General features: G+C 54.6%; 1 protein-coding gene across 1 annotated transcript; it reads right to left on the bottom strand.

Annotated features, from left to right (window-relative positions):
• Window positions 1–374: 374 nt before the first annotated feature.
• Window positions 375–18573, bottom strand: LOC137353200 (homeobox protein SIX1-like). The gene is made up of 3 exons (XM_068019254.1): window positions 18178–18573; window positions 1919–2082; window positions 375–683 (listed from the first exon to the last, which is right to left on the bottom strand). The coding sequence occupies exons 1-3, from the start codon at window positions 18571–18573 to the stop codon at window positions 389–391; spliced, it is 855 nt and encodes a 284-aa protein (XP_067875355.1). The 3' UTR covers window positions 375–388.
• Between the last annotated feature and the right edge of the window lie 773 nt (window positions 18574–19346).

Below are 19346 nucleotides of genomic sequence, written 5' to 3'. Positions count from 1 at the left end.
TCCCCAGGCTGTGGAGACTCCGCAATGTCCTGGAAATTTCACACGCTATAACCCTTGGCACCTCCATGCACAGAACAGCCAGTGTCTGTACCTTATGTGGTCTCACCCGCTCACCTTGCCTACTTGTTAGTGAAATAAATTTACGCTAACTAGTTCAGTAGCTTCTCATAAGTTTAAACTATATTTGTAAACTTTAGTCCTAACCGTCTTTTTACAATTTATTAAAATTTTAAGTGCTAACATTCGATCCCACTACTGGGTGATTTTCCGTTCATTGTCCAAACCCAGTTTTTGTTTCTTTCTCGCCCACCAACACCACTCTCCCCTCCCCGGGCCTCCCACCCCCCTCCCCCACCCCCCCAACCGGCCCCGAATCATTTTCAGCCGCTCACGAACCCAGATCCACCAGGCCAGAAGTGAAAGGTCCAAGGATGGATTCTTCCAACATGTGAGAGTGCATGAGATCTGGATGCTGAAGGGCAGCACTGGTCAGAGGGAGGACAGAGTTTATTGACTGAGAGTGCAGGTTTCCTGGATACAGAAGTCCTGGGGTCCCAGGACGAGGGTCAGGGCTCTGGTCCGGAGAGCCCTCCTCTTCATCAGAGCTGCTCAGGAGGATTTTCGCCTCGGACAGCTGCTTCTGGGGCTGTTTGTAATGAGGGTTTGAATTCTCCGTGTTCTCTCTGAATAGAAGAAAAGTCATTAATTCAAAGTATCAGTGAGACCAATAATGGCCTCTGTCAATCTGATCAATAACCTATCCATTAGATCAATAGTTGTAATGTGCCCAAACTTAGAGACTGGCATTATGTCCAGCATCCTTGGCACTGAGTGCCAGCCCGGCTTTTCCCATTCCTGAATTACTCCCTATTCCCACTCCTGCATTAGAGTCATAGAGACATAATGACACAGAAGGAGGCCATTTGGCCCATCAAGTCCATGATGGCTTTCTCTAGAGCTATCCAGTCAGTCCCACTCCCCTGCTCGATCCCCGTAGCCCTGCAGGTTTATCGACTGAGAATGACCACCCAATTTCCTTTTGAAATCATTGTCTCGGCTCCCACCATCCTCGTGGGCAGTGAGTTCCAGGTCATTAACACTCGCTGTGTAAAAAAGTTCTTCCTCACATTCCCCCCAACATCTCTTGCCCAAAACCTTCAATGTGTGTCCCCTCGTCCTTGTACCATCAGCTAATGGGATCAGTTTTGCTTTGTCTATCTTATCTAAACCTGTCAGAATCTTGTACACCTCTATCAAATATCCCCTCAGTCTCCTTTGCTCCAAGGAGAACAACCCCAGCATCTCCAACCTAACCTTGTAACTAAACTCCCTCATCCCTGGAAACATTCTGGTAAATCTCGTCTGCACCCTCTCAAGGACACTCACATCCTTCCTAAAGTGTGGTGACCAGAACTAGACGCAATACTCTAGTTGGGGCCTAACCAGAGCTTTATAAAGGTTCAGCATAACTTCCTCCTTTTGATTCAATGCCTCTATTTATGAAGCCCAAGATCCCATATGCTTTACTAACCACTTTCTCAATATGTCCTGCCACCTTTAAAGATCGATGCACATGCACCCCCCAGGTCCCTCTGTCCCTGCACACTCTTTAGAACTGTGCTATTAAGTCCACATGGACTCTCTCCATCCCTTTTGCCATAATGCATCACCTCACACTTCTCTGTATTAAATTCCATCTGCCACTCGTCTGCCCATTCTGCTAGCCCATCTATGTCCTGTAGCAAGTGACTGGTATCATTCTCACTGTCTGCCACACCTCCAAGTTCGGTACCATTGGCAAATTACTCCCTGTCCGCTTCCCTTCCCACTCCTGAATCATTCCCTATTCCAGATCCGTACTGTTCCTGGATTACTTCCTATCTCCTTCTCATTCTGCGTTACTCCAATCTGTCTTTACCTGTCTTTGGTCTCAGCTGCTCTGTCTCTCTGTCTTCGGTTCTTGAACCAGTTGCTGACCTGTGTGGTGGTCAGTCCAGTGGCTTCAGCCAGTTCCCTCTTCTCCCGGGGAGAGGGGTATGGATTGTGCAAATACCATTCCCGCAAAGTACCCCGGGATTTCTCCTGAAGAGCAGCAAAGAATCGAAGCATCAGACGGAAAAGTGAAGCGGACGGGAAGCAGGAATAAAAATGAAAGCTTCAGCTCAAATCAAACATTGAGAAAATACCAAATATATTCGATTGATGTCAGTGAATGAAATACATTTTGAATCCATTAGAAATCAGCATTTAAAATGCAAAAGTGCAGTTTCAATTTCTAATATCAGGAATCAAACGCACCCCTCCCCAAACACTGACCCCTCCCCAAACACTGACCCCTCCAAAACACTGACCCCTCCCCAAACACTGACCCCTCCCCAAACACTGACCCCTCCAAAACACTGACCCCTCCCCAAACACTGACCCCTCCCCAAACACTGACCCCTCCCCAAACACAGACCCCACCCCAAACACTGACCCTCCCCAAACATTGAACCCACCCCAAACACTGACCCCTCCAAAACAGTGACCCCTCCCCAAACACTGACCCCTCCCCAAACACTGACCCTTCCCCAAACACTGACCCCTCCCCAAACACTGACCCCTCCAAAACACTGACCCCTCCCCAAACACTGACCCCTCCAAAACACTGACCCCTCCAAAACACTGACCCCTCCCCAAACACTGACCCCTCCCCAAACACTGACCCCTCCAAAACACTGACCCCTCCCCAAACATTGAACCCACCCCAAACACTGACCCCTCCAAAACACTGACCCCTCCCCAAACACTGACCCCTCCCCAAACACTAACCCCTCCCCAAACACTAACCCCTCCCCAAACACTGACCCCTCCCTAAACACAGACCCCACCCCAAACACTGACCCCACCCCAAACACTGACCCTCCCCAAACATTGAACCCACCCCAAACACTGACCCCTCCAAAACACTGACCCCTCCCCAAACACTGACCCCTCCCCAAACACTGACCCCTCCAAAACACTGACCCTTCCCCAAACACTGACCCCTCCCCAAACACTGACCCCTCCCCAAACACTGACCCTCCCCAAACATTGAACCCACCCCAAACACTGACCCCTCCAAAACACTGACCCCTCCCCAAACACTGACCCCTCCCCAAACAATAACCCCTCCAAAACACTGACCCCTCCCCAAACACTGACCCCTCCCCAAACACAGACCCCACCCCAAACACAGACCCCACCCCAAACACAGACCCCACCCCAAACACTGACCCTCCCCAAACATTGAACCCACCCCAAACACTGACCCCTCCAAAACACTGACCCCTCCCCAAACACTGACCCCTCCCCAAACACTGACCCCTCCAAAACACTGACCCTTCCCCAAACACTGACCCCTCCCCAAACACTGACCCCTCCCCAAACACTGACCCCTCCCCAAACACTGACCCTCCCCAAACATTGAACCCACCCCAAACACTGACCCCTCCAAAACACTGACCCCTCCCCAAACACTGACCCCTCCCCAAACACTGACCCCTCCCCAAACACTGACCCCTCCAAAACACTGACCCCTCCCCAAACACTGACCCCTCCCCAAACACTGACCCCTCCCCAAACAATGACGCCTCCCCAAACACTGACCCATCCCAAAACAATGACCCCTCCAAAACACTGACCCCTCCCCAAACAATGACGCCTCCCCAAACACTGACCCATCCCAAAACAATGACCCCTCCAAAACACTGACCCCTCCCCAAACACTGACCCCTCCAAAACTCTGACCCCACCCCAAAACACTGACCCTTCCCCAAACACTGACCCCACCCCAAACACTGACCCCACCCCAAACACTGACCCCACCCCAAACACTGACCCCTCCAAAACACTGACCCATCCCCAAACACTGACCCCTCCAAAACAGTGACCCCACCCCAAACACTGACCCCTCCAAAACACTGACCCCTCCCCAAACACTGACCCCTCCAAAACACTGACCCCTCCCCAAACTCTGACCCCTCCCCAAACTCTGACCCCTCCAAAACACTGACCCCTCCCCAAACACAGACCCCTCCCCAAACAATGACCCCTCCCCAAACAATGACCCCTCCCCAAACACTGACCCATCCCAAAACAATGACCCCTCCAAAACACTGACCCATCCCAAAACACTGACCCATCCCCAAACTCTGAACACTGCCCAAGCACTGACCACCCCCCCCAAACACTGAACCGTGCACAAACACTGACCCCTCCCCACTGAACCCCTCCCCAAATACTGAACCCCTCCCCAAACACTAAACCCCTCCCCAAACACTGACCACTCCCCAAACACTGACCCCTCTCCAAACACTGACCCTTCCCCAATGAACCCCTCCCCAAATACTGAACCCCTCCCCAAACACTAAACCCCTCCCCAAATACTGAACCCCTCCACAAACACTGACCCCTCCCCAAACACTGAACCCCTCCCCAAACACTGAACCCCTCCCCAAATACTGAACCCCTCCCCAAATACTGAACCCCTCCCCAAACACTGACCCTTCCCCAAACACTGATCCCCTCCCCAAATACTGAACCCCTCCCCAAACACTGACCCCTCCCCAAACACTGACCCCTCCCCATATACTGAACCCCTCCTCAAATACTGACCCCTCCCAAACACTGGCTCCTCCCCAAACACTGACCCCTCCCAAAACACTGACCCTTACCCAAACAATGAACCCCTCCGCAAACACTGAACCCCTCCCCAAGCACTGACCCCTCCCCAAATACTGACCCCTCCCCAAACACTGACCCCTCCAAAACACTGACCCCTCCCCAAACACTGACCCTCCCCAAACATTGAACCCACCCCAAACACTGACCCCTCCAAAACACTGACCCCTCCCCAAACACTGACCCCTCCCCAAACACTGACCCCTCCCCAAACACTGACCCCTCCAAAACACTGACCCCTCCCCAAACACTGACCCCTCCCCAAACAATGACGCCTCCCCAAACACTGACCCATCCCAAAACAATGACCCATCCCAAAACAATGACCCCTCCAAAACACTGACCCCTCCCCAAACAATGACGCCTCCCCAAACACTGACCCATCCCAAAACAATGACCCCTCCAAAACACTGACCCCTCCCCAAACACTGACCCCTCCAAAACTCTGACCCCACCCCAAACACTGACCCCTCCAAAACACTGACCCTTCCCCAAACACTGACCCCACCCCAAACACTGACCCCTCCAAAACACTGACCCATCCCCAAACACTGACCCCTCCAAAACAGTGACCCCACCCCAAACACTGACCCCTCCAAAACACTGACCCCTCCCCAAACACTGACCCCTCCAAAACACTGACCCCTCCAAAACACTGACCCCTCCCCAAACTCTGACCCCTCCAAAACACTGACCCCTCCCCAAACACAGACCCCTCCCCAAACAATGACCCCTCCCCAAACAATGACCCCTCCCCAAACACTGACCCATCCCAAAACAATGACCCCTCCAAAACACTGACCCATCCCAAAACACTGACCCATCCCCAAACTCTGAACACTGCCCAAGCACTGACCACCCCCCCCAAACACTGAACCCTGCACAAACACTGACCCCTCCCCACTGAACCCCTCCCCAAATACTGAACCCCTCCCCAAACACTAAACCCCTCCCCAAACACTGACCACTCCCCAAACACTGACCCCTCCCCAAACACTGACCCCTCCCCAAACACTGACCCTTCCCCAATGAACCCCTCCCCAAATACTGAACCCCTCCCCAAACACTAAACCCCTCCCCAAATACTGAACCCCTCCACAAACACTGACCCCTCCCCAAACACTGAACCCCTCCCCAAACACTGAACCCCTCCCCAAATACTGAACCCCTCCCCAAACACTGACCCTTCCCCAAACACTGTTCCCCTCCCCAAATACTGAACCCCTCCCCAAATACTGAACCCCTCCCCAAACACTGACCCCTCCCCATATACTGAACCCCTCCTCAAATACTGACCCCTCCCAAACACTGGCTCCTCCCCAAACACTGACCCCTCCCAAAACACTGACCCTTACCCAAACAATGAACCCCTCCGCAAACACTGAACCCCTCCCCAAGCACTGACCCCTCCCCAAATACTGAACCCCTCCCCAAACACTGACCCCTCCCCAACACTGACCCCTCCCCAACACTGACCCCTCCCCAACACTGACACTCCCCAAATACCAAACCCCTCCCCAAACACTAATCCCTGCCCAAACACTGACCCCTCCCCAAACACTGATCCATCCCCAAATACTGAACCCCTGCCTAACATTGACTACTCCCCAAAAACTGATCCCTCCCCAAACACTGACCCTTCCCCAAACACTGAACCCCTCCCAAAACACTGACCCCTCCCAAACACAGACCCCACCCCAAATACTGAACCACGCCCCACAAACTGACTCCTCCCCAAACACTGATCTCTGCCCAAGCACTGACCCCTCCCCAAACACTGAACCCCTCCCCAAACACTGTCCCCTGCCCAAACACTGACCCCTGCCCAAACACTGACCCCTGCCCAAACACTGACCCCTCCCCAAACATGGAAACCCTCCCCAAACATTGACCCCTCCCCAAACACTGACACCTCCCCAAAGAATGACTCCTCCCCAAAGAATGACTCCTCCCCAAACACTGACCCCTCCCCAAATACTGTATCCCTACCCAAACACTGACCCCTCCCCAAACATGGTACCCCTCCGCAAACAATGACCCCTCCCCAAACACTGACCCCTCCCCAAACACTGACCCCACCCCAAACACTGACCCCACCCCAAACACTGACCCCTCCCCAAACACTGACCCCTCCAAAACACTGACCCCTCCAAAACACTGACCCCTCCCCAAACACTGACCCATCCCAAAACACTAACCCCTCCAAAACACTGACCCATCCCAAAACACTGACCCATCCCCAAACTCTGATCACTGCCCAAGCACTGACCCCCCCCCAAACACTGAACCCTGCACAAACACTGACCCTTCACCAAATATTGAACCCCTCCCCAAATACTGATCCCTGCCCAAACACTGACCCCTCCCCACTGAACGCCTCCCCAAATACTGAACCCCTCCCCAAACACTAAACCCCTCCCCAAACACTGACCACTCCCCAAACACTGACCCCTCCCCAAACACTGACCCTTCCCCAATGAACCCCTCGCCAAAGAATGACTCCTCCCCAAAGAATGACTCCTCCCCAAATTCTGAATCCCTACACAAACACTGACCCCTCCCCAAACATGGTACCCCTCCTCAAACAATGACCTCTCCCCAAACACTGACCCCTCCCCAGATACTGAACCGCTCCCAAAACATTGACCCCGCACCAAGCACTGACCCCTCCAAAACACTGACCCTTCCCCAAACACTGACCCCACCCCAAACACTGACCCCTCCAAAACACTGACCCCTCCCCAAACACTGACCCCTCCAAAACACTGACCCCTTCCCAAACACTGACCCCTCCAAATCACTGACCGCTCCAAAACACTGACCCCTCCCCAAACACTTACCCCCTCTCAAAACACTGACCCATCCCAAAACAATGACCCCTCCAAAACACTGCCCCTCCACAAACAATGACCCCTCCAAAACAATGACCCCTCCCCAAACACTGACCCCTCCAAAACACTGACCCCTTCCCAAACACTGACCCCTCCAAAACACTGACCCCTCCCCAAACACTGACACCTCGCCAAACACTGACCCATCCCAAAACAATGACCCCTCCAAAACAATGACCCCTCCCCAAACACTTACCCCCTCTCAAAACACTGACCCCTCCAAAACACTGACCCATCCCAAAACACTGACCCATCCCCAAACTCTGATCACTGCCCAAGCACTGACCCCGCCCCAAACACTGAACCCTGCACAAACACTGACCCTTCACCAAATTTTGAACCCCTCCCCAAATACTGATCCCTGCCCAAACACTGACCCCTCCCCATTGAACCACTCCCCAAATACTGAACCCCTCCCCAAACACTGAACCCCTCCCCAAACACTGACCCCTCCCCAAACACTGACCCTTCCCCTATAAACCCCTCCGCAAATACTGAACCCCTCCACAAATACTGAACCCCTCCACAAACACTGACCCCTCCCCAAACACTGACTCCTCCCCAAATACTGAACCCCTCCCCAAACACTGAACCCCTCCCCAAACACTGATCCCTCCCCAAACACTGATCCCCTCCCCAAATACTGAACCCCTCCCCATATACTGAACCCCTCCCCAAACACTGAACCCTCCCCAAATACTGACCCCGTCCCCAAACACTGACTCCTCCCCAAACATAAACCCCTCCCCAAACACTGATCCCTTCCCCAAACACTGACCCCCTCCCCAAACATTGACCCAGCCTCAAACAATGACCCCTCCCCAAACACTGACCCCTCCCCACTGACCCCTCCCCAACACTGCCACTCCCCAAATACCGAACCCCTCCCCAAACACTAATCCCTGCCCAAACACTGACCCCTCCCAAACACTGACCCCTCCCCAAATACTGAACCCCTACCTAACATTGACTACTCCCCAAAAACTGACCCCTCCCCAAACACTGACCATTACCCAAACACTGACCCCACCACAAACACTGACCCTTCCCCAAACACTGAACCCCTACCAAACCACTGACCCCTCCCAAACACAGACCCCCCCCAAATACTGAACCACGCCCCACAAACTGACTCCTCCCCAAACACTGACCCCTCCACAAAGAATGACTCCTCCCCAAATGCTGACCCCTCCCCAAATACTGAACCCCTGCCCAAACACTGATCCCTGTCCAAACTCTGTCCCCTCCCCAAACACAGAACCACACCCCAAACAATGACCCCTCCCCAAACACTGACCCCTCCCCAGATACTGAACCCCTCCCCAAACATTGACCCCTCCCCAAACACTGACCCTTCCCCAAACACTGAACCCCTCCCAAAACACTGACCCCTCCCAAGCACTGACCCCTCCACAAATACTGAACCCCCTCCCCAAACACTGACCCCTGCCCAAACACTGACCCCTGTCCAAACATGGAACCCCTACCCAAACATTGACCCCTCCCCAAACACTGACCCCTCCCCAAAGAATGACTCCTCCACAAATGTTGACCCCTCCCCAAATACTGAACCCCTGCCCAAACACTGGTCCCTGTCCAAACTCTGACCCCTCCCCAAACACGGAACCCCTCCCCAAACAATGACCCCTCCCCAAACACTGACCCCGCCCCAGATACGGAACCCCTCCCCAAACATTGACCCCGCCCCAAACAATGACCCCTCCCCAAAGACTGACCCCTCCCCAATCACTGACCCCTTCCCAAACACTGACCCCTCCCCAAACACTGACCCCTCCCCAAACACTGACTCCTCCCCAAACACTGACCCTTCCCCAAATACTGACCCCGTCCCCAAACACTGACTCCTCCCCAAACACAGATGCCTTCCCCAAACACTGACACCCCTCCCCAAACATTGACCCAGCCTCAAACACTGACCCCTCCCCACTGACCCCTCCCCAACACTGCCACTCCCCAAATACCGAACCCCTCCCCAAACACTAATCCCTGCCCAAACACTGACCCCTCCCCAAACACTGACCCCTCCCCAAATACTGAACTCCTGCCTAACATTGACTACTCCCCAAAAACTGACCCCTCCCCAAACACTGAACACCTCCCCAAATACAGAACCCCTCCCCAAATACTGACCATTCCCCAAACACTGACCCCGCCCCAAACACTGACCCTTCCCCAAACACTGAACCCCTACCAAAACACTGACCCCTCCCAAACACAGACCCCACCCCAAATACTGAACCACGCCCCACAAACTGACTCCTCCCCAAATACTGATCTCTGCCCAAGCACTGACCCCTCCCCAAATACTGAACCCCTCCCCAAACTGTCCCCTGCCCAAACACTGACCCCTCCCCAAACATGGAACCCCTCCCCAAACATTGACCCCTCCCCAAACATTGACCCCTCCCCAAACACTGACCCCTCCCCAAAGAATGCCTCCTCCCCAAATGCTGACCCCTCCCCAAATACTGAATCCCTACCCAAACACTGACCCCTCCCCAAACATGGTACCCCTCTGCAAACAATGACCCCTCCCCAAACACTGACCCCTCCCCAAACACTGACCCCTCTCCAGATACTGAACCCCTCCCCAAACATTGACCCCGCACCAAGCACTGACCCCTCCCCAAATACTGTATCCCTCCCCAAACACTGACCACTCCCCAATCACTGACCACTCCCCAAACACTGACCCCCTCCCCACATACTGAACCTCTCCCAAACACTGACCCCCCTCCCCAAACACTGACCCCTCCCCAAACAATGACCCCTCCCCAAACACTGACCCCTCCCCAAACACTGACCCCTCCCCAGATACTGAACCCCTCCCAAAACACTGACCCCACCCCAAACACTGACCCCTCCAAAACACTGACCCCTCCCCAAACACTGACCCCTCCAAAACACTGACCCCTCCCCAAACACTGACCCCTCCAAAACACTGACCCCTCCAAAACACTGACCCTTCCCCAAACACTGACCCCACCCCAAACACTGACCCCTCCAAAACACTGACCCCTCCAAAACACTGACCCCTCCAAAACACTGACCCCTCCCCAAACACTGACACCTCGCCAAACACTGACCCATCCCAAAACAATGACCCCTCCAAAACACTGACCCCTCCCCAAACACTTACCCCCTCTCAAAACACTGACCCCTCCAAAACACTGACCCATCCCAAAACACTGACCCATCCCCAAACTCTGATCACTGCCCAAGCACTGACCCCGCCCCAAACACTGAACCCTGCACAAACACTGACCCTTCACCAAATTTTGAACCCCTCCCCAAATACTGATCCCTGCCCAAACACTGACCCCTCCCCATTGAACCACTCCCCAAATACTGAACCCCTCCCCAAACACTGAACCCCTCCCCAAACACTGACCACTCCCCAAACACTGACCCCTCCCCAAACACTGACCCTTCCCCTATAAACCCCTCCGCAAATACTGAACCCCTCCACAAATACTGAACCCCTCCACAAACACTGACACCTCCCCAAACACTGACTCCTCCCCAAATACTGAACCCCTCCCCAAACACTGATCCCTCCCCAAACACTGATCCCCTCCCCAAATACTGAACCCCTCCCCATATACTGAACCCCTCCCCAAACACTGAACCCTCCCCAAATACTGACCCCGTCCCCAAACACTGACTCCTCCCCAAACATAAACCCCTCCCCAAACACTGATCCCTTCCCCAAACACTGACCCCCTCCCCAAACATTGACCCAGCCTCAAACAATGACCCCTCCCCAAACACTGACCCCTCACCACTGACCCCTCCCCAACACTGCCACTCCCCAAATACCGAACCCCTCCCCAAACACTAATCCCTGCCCAAACACTGACCCCTCCCAAACACTGACCCCTCCCCAAATACTGAACCCCTACCTAACATTGACTACTCCCCAAAAACTGACCCCTCCCCAAACACTGAACACCTCCCCAAATACAGAACCCCTCCCAAATACTGACCATTCCCCAAACACTGACCCCTCCCAAACACAGACCCCTCCCCAAATACTGAACCACGCCCCACAAACTGACTCCTCCCCAAACACTGACCCCTCCACAAAGAATGACTCCTCCCCAAATGCTGACCCCTCCCCAAATACTGAACCCCTGCCCAAACACTGATCCCTGTCCAAACTCTGTCCCCTCCCCAAACACGGAACCACACCCCAAACAATGACCCCTCCCCAAACACTGACCCCTCCCCAGATACTGAACCCCTCCCCAAACACTGACCCTTCCCCAAACACTGAACCCCTCCCAAAACACTGACCCCTCCCAAGCACTGACCCCTCCACAAATACTGAACCCCCTCCCCAAACACTGACCCCTGCCCAAACACTGACCCCTGTCCAAACATGGAACCCCTACCCAAACATTGACCCCTCCCCAAACATTGACCCCTCCCCAAACACTGACCCCTCCCCAAATGTTGACCCCTCCCCAAATACTGAACCCCTGCCCAAACACTGGTCCCTGTCCAAACTCTGACCCCTCCCCAAACACGGAACCCCTCCCCAAACAATGACCCCTCCCCAAACACTGACCCCGCCCCAGATACGGAACCCCTCCCCAAACATTGACCCCGCCCCAAACAATGACCCCTCCCCAAAGACTGACCCCTCCCCAAAGACTGACCCCTCCCCAAACACTGACACCTCCCCAAACACTGACTCCTCCCCAAACACTGACCCTTCCCCAAATACTGACCCCGTCCCCAAACACTGACTCCTCCCCAAACACTGACCCCCCTCCCCAAACATTGACCCAGCCTCAAACACTGACCCCTCCCCACTGACCCCTCCCCAACACTGCCACTCCCCAAATACCGAACCCCTCCCCAAACACTAATCCCTGCCCAAACACTGACCCCTCCCCAAATACTGAACTCCTGCCTAACATTGACTACTCCCCAAAAACTGACCCCTCCCCAAACACTGAACACCTCCCCAAATACAGAACCCCTCCCCAAATACTGACCATTCCCCAAACACTGACCCCGCCCCAAACACTGACCCTTCCCCAAACACTGAACCCCTACCAAAACACTGACCCCTCCCAAACACAGACCCCACCCCAAATACTGAACCACGCCCCACAAACTGACTCCTCCCCAAATACTGATCTCTGCCCAAGCACTGACCCCTCCCCAAATACTGAACCCCTCCCCAAACTGTCCCCTGCCCAAACACTGACCCCTCCCCAAACATGGAACCCCTCCCCAAACATTGACCCCTCCCCAAACATTGACCCCTCCCCAAACACTGACCCCTCCCCAAAGAATGCCTCCTCCCCAAATGCTGACCCCTCCCCAAATACTGAATCCCTACCCAAACACTGACCCCTCCCCAAACATGGTACCCCTCTGCAAACAATGACCCCTCCCCAAACACTGACCCCTCCCCAAACACTGACCCCTCTCCAGATACTGAACCCCTCCCCAAACATTGACCCCGCACCAAGCACTGACCCCTCCCCAAATACTGTAACCCTCCCCAAACACTGACCACTCCCCAATCACTGACCCCCTCCCCACATACTGAACCTCTCCCAAACACTGACCCCCCTCCCCAAACACTGACCCCTCCCCAAACATGGTACCCCTCCGCAAACAATGACCCCTCCCCAAACACTGACCCCTCCCCAAACACTGACCCCTCCCCAGATACTGAACCCCTCCCAAAACACTGACCCCACCCCAAACACTGACCCCTCCAAAACACTGACCCCTCCCCAAACACTGACCCCTCCAAAACACTGACCCCTCCCCAAACACTGACCCCTCCAAAACACTGACCCCTCCCCAAACACTGACCCCTCCAAAACACTGACCCTTCCCCAAACACTGACCCCACCCCTAACACTGACCCCTCCAAAACACTGACCCCTCCCCAAACACTGACCCCTCCAAAACACTGACCCCTCCCCAAACACTGACCCCTCACAAAACAATGACCCATCCCAAAACACTGACCCCTCCCCAAACACTTACCCCCTCTCAAAACACTGTCCCCTCCAAAACACTGACCCATCCCAAAACACTGACCCATCCCCAAACTCTGATCACTGCCCAAGCACTGACGCCCCCCCAAACACTGAACCCTGCACAAACACTGACCCTTCACCAAATATTGAACCCCTCCCCAAATACTGATCCCTGCCCAAACACTGACCCCTCCCCACTGAACGCCTCCCCAAATACTGAACCCCTCCCCAAATACTGAACCCCTCCCCAAACACTGACCACTCCCCAAACACTGACCCCTCCCCAAACACTGACCCTTCCCCAATGAACCCCTCCCCAAAGAATGACTCCTCCCCAAAGAATGACTCCTCCCCAAACGCTGACCCCTCCCCAAATTCTGAATCCCTCCACAAACACTGACCCCTCCCCAAACATGGTACCCCTCCTCAAACAATGACCTCTCCCCAAACACTGACCCCTCCCCAGATACTGAACCGCTCCCAAAACATTGACCCCGCACCAAGCACTGACCCCTCCAAAACACTGACCCTTCCCCAAACACTGACCCCACCACAAACACTGACCCCTCCCCAAACACTGACCCCTCCAAAACACTGACCCCTTCCCAAACACTGACCCCTCCAAAACACTGACCCATCCCCAAACACTGACCCCTCCCCAAACACTGACCCCTCCCAAAACAATGACCCCTCCAAAACACTGACCCCTCCCCAAACACTTACCCCCTCTCAAAACACTGACCCATCCCAAAACAATGACCCCTCCAAAACACTGCCCCGCCACAAACAATGACCCCTCCAAAACAATGACCCCTCCCCAAACACTGACCCCTCCAAAACACTGACCCCTTCCCAAACACTGACCCCTCCAAAACACTGACCCCTCCCCAAAGACTGACACCTCGCCAAACACTGACCCATCCCAAAACAATGACCCCTCCCCAAACACATACCCCCTCTCAAAACACTGACCCCTCCAAAACACTGACCCATCCCAAAACACTGACCCATCCCCAAATCTGATCACTGCCCAAGCACTGACCCACCCCAAACACTGAACCCTGCACAAACACTGACCCTTCACCAAATATTGAACCCCTCCCCAAATACTGATCCCTGCCCAAACACTGACCCCTCCCCACTGAACCACTCCCCAAATACTGAACCCCTCCCCAAACACTGAATCCCTCCCCAAACACTGACCACTCCCCAAACACTGACCCCTCCCCAAACACTGACCCTTCCCCTATAAACCCCTCCGCAAATACTGAACCCCTCCACAAATACTGAACCCCTCCACAAACACTGACCCCTCCCCAAACACTGACTCCTCCCCAAACACTGACCCCTCCCCAAACACTGATCCCCTCCCCAAATACTGAACCCCTCCCCATATACTGAACCCCTCCCCAAACACTGACCCCTCCCCAAATACTGACCCCGTCCCCAAACACTGACTCCTCCCCAAACATAAACCCCTCCCCAAACACTGATCCCTTCCCCAAACACTGACCCCCTTCCCAAACATTGACCCAGCCTCAAACAATGACCCCTCCCCAAACACTGACCCCTCCCCACTGACCCCTCCCCAACACTGCCACTCCCCAAATACCGAACCCCTCCCCAAACACTAATCCCTGCCCAAACACTGACCCCTCCCAAACACTGACCCCTCCCCAAATACAGAACCCCTCCCAAATACTGACCATTCCCCAAACACTGACCCCGCCCCAAACACTGACCCTTCCCAAAACACTGAACCCCTACCAAACCACTGACCCCTCCCAAACACAGACCCCTCCCCAAATACTGAACCACGCCCCACAAACTGACTCCTCCCCAAACACTGACCCCTCCCCAAAGAATGACTCCTCCCCAAATGCTGACCCCTCCCCAAATATTGAACCCCTGCCCAAACACTGATCCCTGTCCAAACTCTGACCCCTCCCCAAACACGGAACCCCACCCCAAACAATGACCCCTCCCCAAACACTGACCCCTCCCCAGATACTGAACCCCTCCCCAAACATTGACCCCTCCCCAAACACTGACCCTTCCCCAAACACTGATCCCCTCCCAAAACACTGACCCCTCCCAAGCACTGACCCCTCCACAAATACTGAACCCCCTCCCCAAACCCTGACCCCTGCCCAAACACTGACCCCTGTCCAAACATGGAACCCCTCCCCAAACATTGACCCCTCCCCAAACACTGACCCCTCCCCAAACACTGACCCCTCCCCAAAGAATGACTCCTCCCCAAATGTTGACCCCTCCCCAAATACTGAACCCCTGCCCAAACACTGGTCCCTGTCCAAACACTGACCCCTCCCCAAACACGGAACCCCTCCCCAAACAATGACCCCTCCCCAGATACGGAACCCCTCCCCAAACATTGACCCCGCCCCAAACAATGACCCCTCCCCAAAGACTGACCCCTCCCCAATCACTGACCCCTCCCCAATCACTGACCCCTTACCCATATACTGAACCATGCCCAATCACTGACCCCTTCCCAAACACTGACCCCTCCCCAAACACTGACTCCCCCCCAAACACTGACCCTTCCCCAAATACTGACCCCGTCCCCAAACAGTGACTCCTCCCCAAACATGAACCCCTCCCCAAACACTGATCCCTTCCCCAAACACTGACCCCCCTCCCCAAACATTGACCCAGCCTCAAACACTGACCCCTCCCCACTGACCCCTCCCCAACACTGCCACTCCCCAAATACCGAACCCCTCCCCAAACACTAATCCCTGCCCAAACACTGACCCCTCCCCAAACACTGACCCCTCCCCAAATACTGAACTCCTGCCTAACATTGACTACTCCCCAAAAACTGACCCCTCCCCAAACACTGAACACCTCCCCAAATACAGAACCCCTCCCCAAATACTGACCATTCCCCAAACACTGAACCCCTACCAAAACACTGACCCCTCCCAAACACAGACCCCACCCCAAATACTGAACCACGCCCCACAAACTGACTCCTCCCCAAACACTGATCCCTGCCCAAGCACTGACCCCTCCCCAAATACTGAACCCCTCCCCAAACACTGTCCCCTGCCCAAACACTGACCCCTCCCCAAACATGGAACCCCTCTCCAAACATTGACCCCTCCCCAAACACTGACCCCTCCCCAAAGAATGCCTCCTCCCCAAACGCTGACCCCTCCCCAAATACTGAATCCCTACCCAAACACTGACCCCTCCCCAAACATGGTACCCCTCTGCAAACAATGACCCCTCCCCAAACACTGACCCCTTCCCAAACTGACCCCTCCCCAGATACTGAACCCCTCCCCAAACATTGACCCCGCACCAAGCAATGACCCCTCCCCAAATACTGTAACCCTCCCCAAACACTGACCACTCCCCAATCACTGACCCCTCCCCAAACACTGACCCCCTCCCCACATACTGAACCTCTCCCAAACACTGACCCCCTCCCCAAATACTGAACCCCTCCCCAAATACTGACCATCCCCAAAAACTGACTCCGCCCCAAACACTGACCCTTCCCCAAACACTGAACCCCTCCCAAAACACTGACCCCTCCAAAACACGGACCCCTCCAAAATACGGACCCCTCCCCAAATACTGAACCACGCCCCACAAACTGACTCCTCCCCAAACACTGATCCCTGCCCAAGCACTGACCCCTCCCCAAATACTGAACCCCTCCCCAAACACTGACCCCTGCCCAAACACTGACCCCTGTCCAAACACTGACCCCTCCCCAAACATGGAACCCCTCCCCAAACATTGACCCCTCCCCATACATTGAACCCCTCCCCAAAGAATGACACCTCCCCAAAGAATGACTCCTCCCCAAACGCTGACCCCGCACCTAATACTGAACCCCTGCACAAACACTGACCCCTGTCCAAACTCTGACCCCTCCCCAAACACAGAACCCCTCCCCAAACAATGACCCCTCCCCAAACACTGAACCCTGCCCTAACACTGACCCCTCCCGAAATACTGGCCCCTACCGAAACACTGACCCTTCCCCAAACACTGACTCCTCCCCAGCACTGACCCCTCCACAAGTACTGACCCCTCCCCAAACAATAACCCCTGCCCAAACACTGACACCTCCCCAAATACCGGCCCATCCCCATATACTGACCCCTCCCCAAACACTAAAGCCTGCTCAAACATGACCCTCCCCAAACACTGACCCCTCCCCAAACACTGACCCCTCCCCAAACATGACTCCTCCCGATATACTGACCTCTCCCCATATACTGACCCCTGCCCAAACACTGACCCCTCCCCCAACCCCACTGGAATTTGTCCTCAGTTCCCGGTTCCAGCCTGGGTTCCAGGACCATGTTTCCTGTTCCCAACTTTCTGCTTAGTGGAATCGGGTGGAAATGTTGGAGCATTTGCGAACCCCCACCCCCACCCCCCGCGCACCCCTTCCCCTCCCGCCCCTACATTGGGGGTTTCACAGCCAGCGGAGTTTCTCTGGGGAAGTTGCGGGATGTCCGCACACACACAGCGGAATCGCGGCGGGAATCGCGGCGGGATTACGGACCCACCTTGAAGCAGTAACTGGTCTCCTCTCCATCCCAGATGGTCCTGGGCAGCGGGAACTTCCTGCGGACCCGGTACTTTCCCACTGCCCCCAGGGGTCTCCCCCTCAGCTTCTCAGCCTGGATGTAATGAGCCTTCAGCCAGAACTGCTGCAGTTTGGGGTGACTCTGCACCGAGAACTGGCAGCTCTCCAGGATCCGGTACAACTCACGGAAATTGCCCCGGTGAAAAGCCACCGCTGCTTTGGCTTTGAGGACGCTCTCGTTCTTATGGAGGTGTTCACAGGCTGGCAGCGACCACAGGAACCTGCCCAGCCTCTCCATGCTGCCTCCCTGTTGTAAAACCTCACACACACAGGCCACCTGCTCCTCTGTGAAACCAAAGGAAGTCAACATTGCCATATTTGCAGGGAGGGTTGCCCAGACCAGGCTGCAAACAGAGAGTTACAACAACTCAGCTCCTTCTGCACTTGTCACTAGGGCCAGTCTGCAAATCCCTCTCTGCACATCTCCAGCTACAACCCCAATCCTTTCCCAACAGCTATTGGCTGTTCACCAGTCGCTTGGGGGCAGGGAACAGGATCACATTTTCTTAATAATTCACCACAAAGACCGTGTCAGTAATGGAAACCCAATCCCACCTAAAGCCAAGCATTCTCCAGCAAGACGGCTGTTAAACATGTTTCAGGCTGGAAAGTGAAGGCTGTGCTTGGAATTAACAACAACTTGTATTTACATAGCAGCTTTCAAACAGTAAAACATTCCAAGGTGCTTCATAGGAGTACAACCAAAAGAAATGACGCTGAGCCACATAGGAGATATTAGGACAGGGGACCAAAATCTTGGTCAAAGAGGTCAGTTTTAACGAACGTCTAAAGGAGGGGAGAGAGAGGCGGAGAGGTTTAGGGAGGGAATTCCAGAGCTTAGGGCCCCAGGCAGCTAAAGGCACAGCTTCCAATGGTGCAACAATTAAAATCAGGGATAGGCAAGAGGCCAGAATTAGAGAAGTACAGAGATCTCGGAGGATTGTAGGGCTGGAGGAGGTTATAAAGATAGGGAGGGACGAGGCCATGGAGGGATTTCAAAGAAGGATGAGAAATTTAAACTCAAGGCATTGCCGGACTGGAAGCTATTGTCCGGCAACGGGTACAGGGACTGTTGGGGCCAACTGACTT

Source organism: Heterodontus francisci, chromosome 40 (genome assembly GCF_036365525.1).
Source record: "Heterodontus francisci isolate sHetFra1 chromosome 40, sHetFra1.hap1, whole genome shotgun sequence".
Classification (NCBI taxonomy): domain Eukaryota; kingdom Metazoa; phylum Chordata; class Chondrichthyes; order Heterodontiformes; family Heterodontidae; genus Heterodontus; species Heterodontus francisci.
The sequence above is the reverse complement of the archived record's forward strand: the minus strand, read 5'-3'. Positions and strand labels throughout refer to the sequence as shown.

Bases quoted from the DNA above. Each gene is read 5' to 3' on its own strand.
- LOC137353200 (XM_068019254.1), bottom strand. From the start codon at position 18,573: ATGGCAATGTTGACTTCCTTTGGTTTCACAGAGGAGCAGGTGGCCTGT. The intron at 2,083-18,177 runs GTGGGTCCGTAA...GCTGCTCTTCAG, and splicing joins AGACCAGTTACTGCTTCAAG to GAGAAATCCCGGGGTACTTT. The intron at 684-1,918 runs GTAAAGACAGAT...TCTTCTATTCAG, and splicing joins GCAGCTGAGACCAAAGACAG to AGAGAACACGGAGAATTCAA.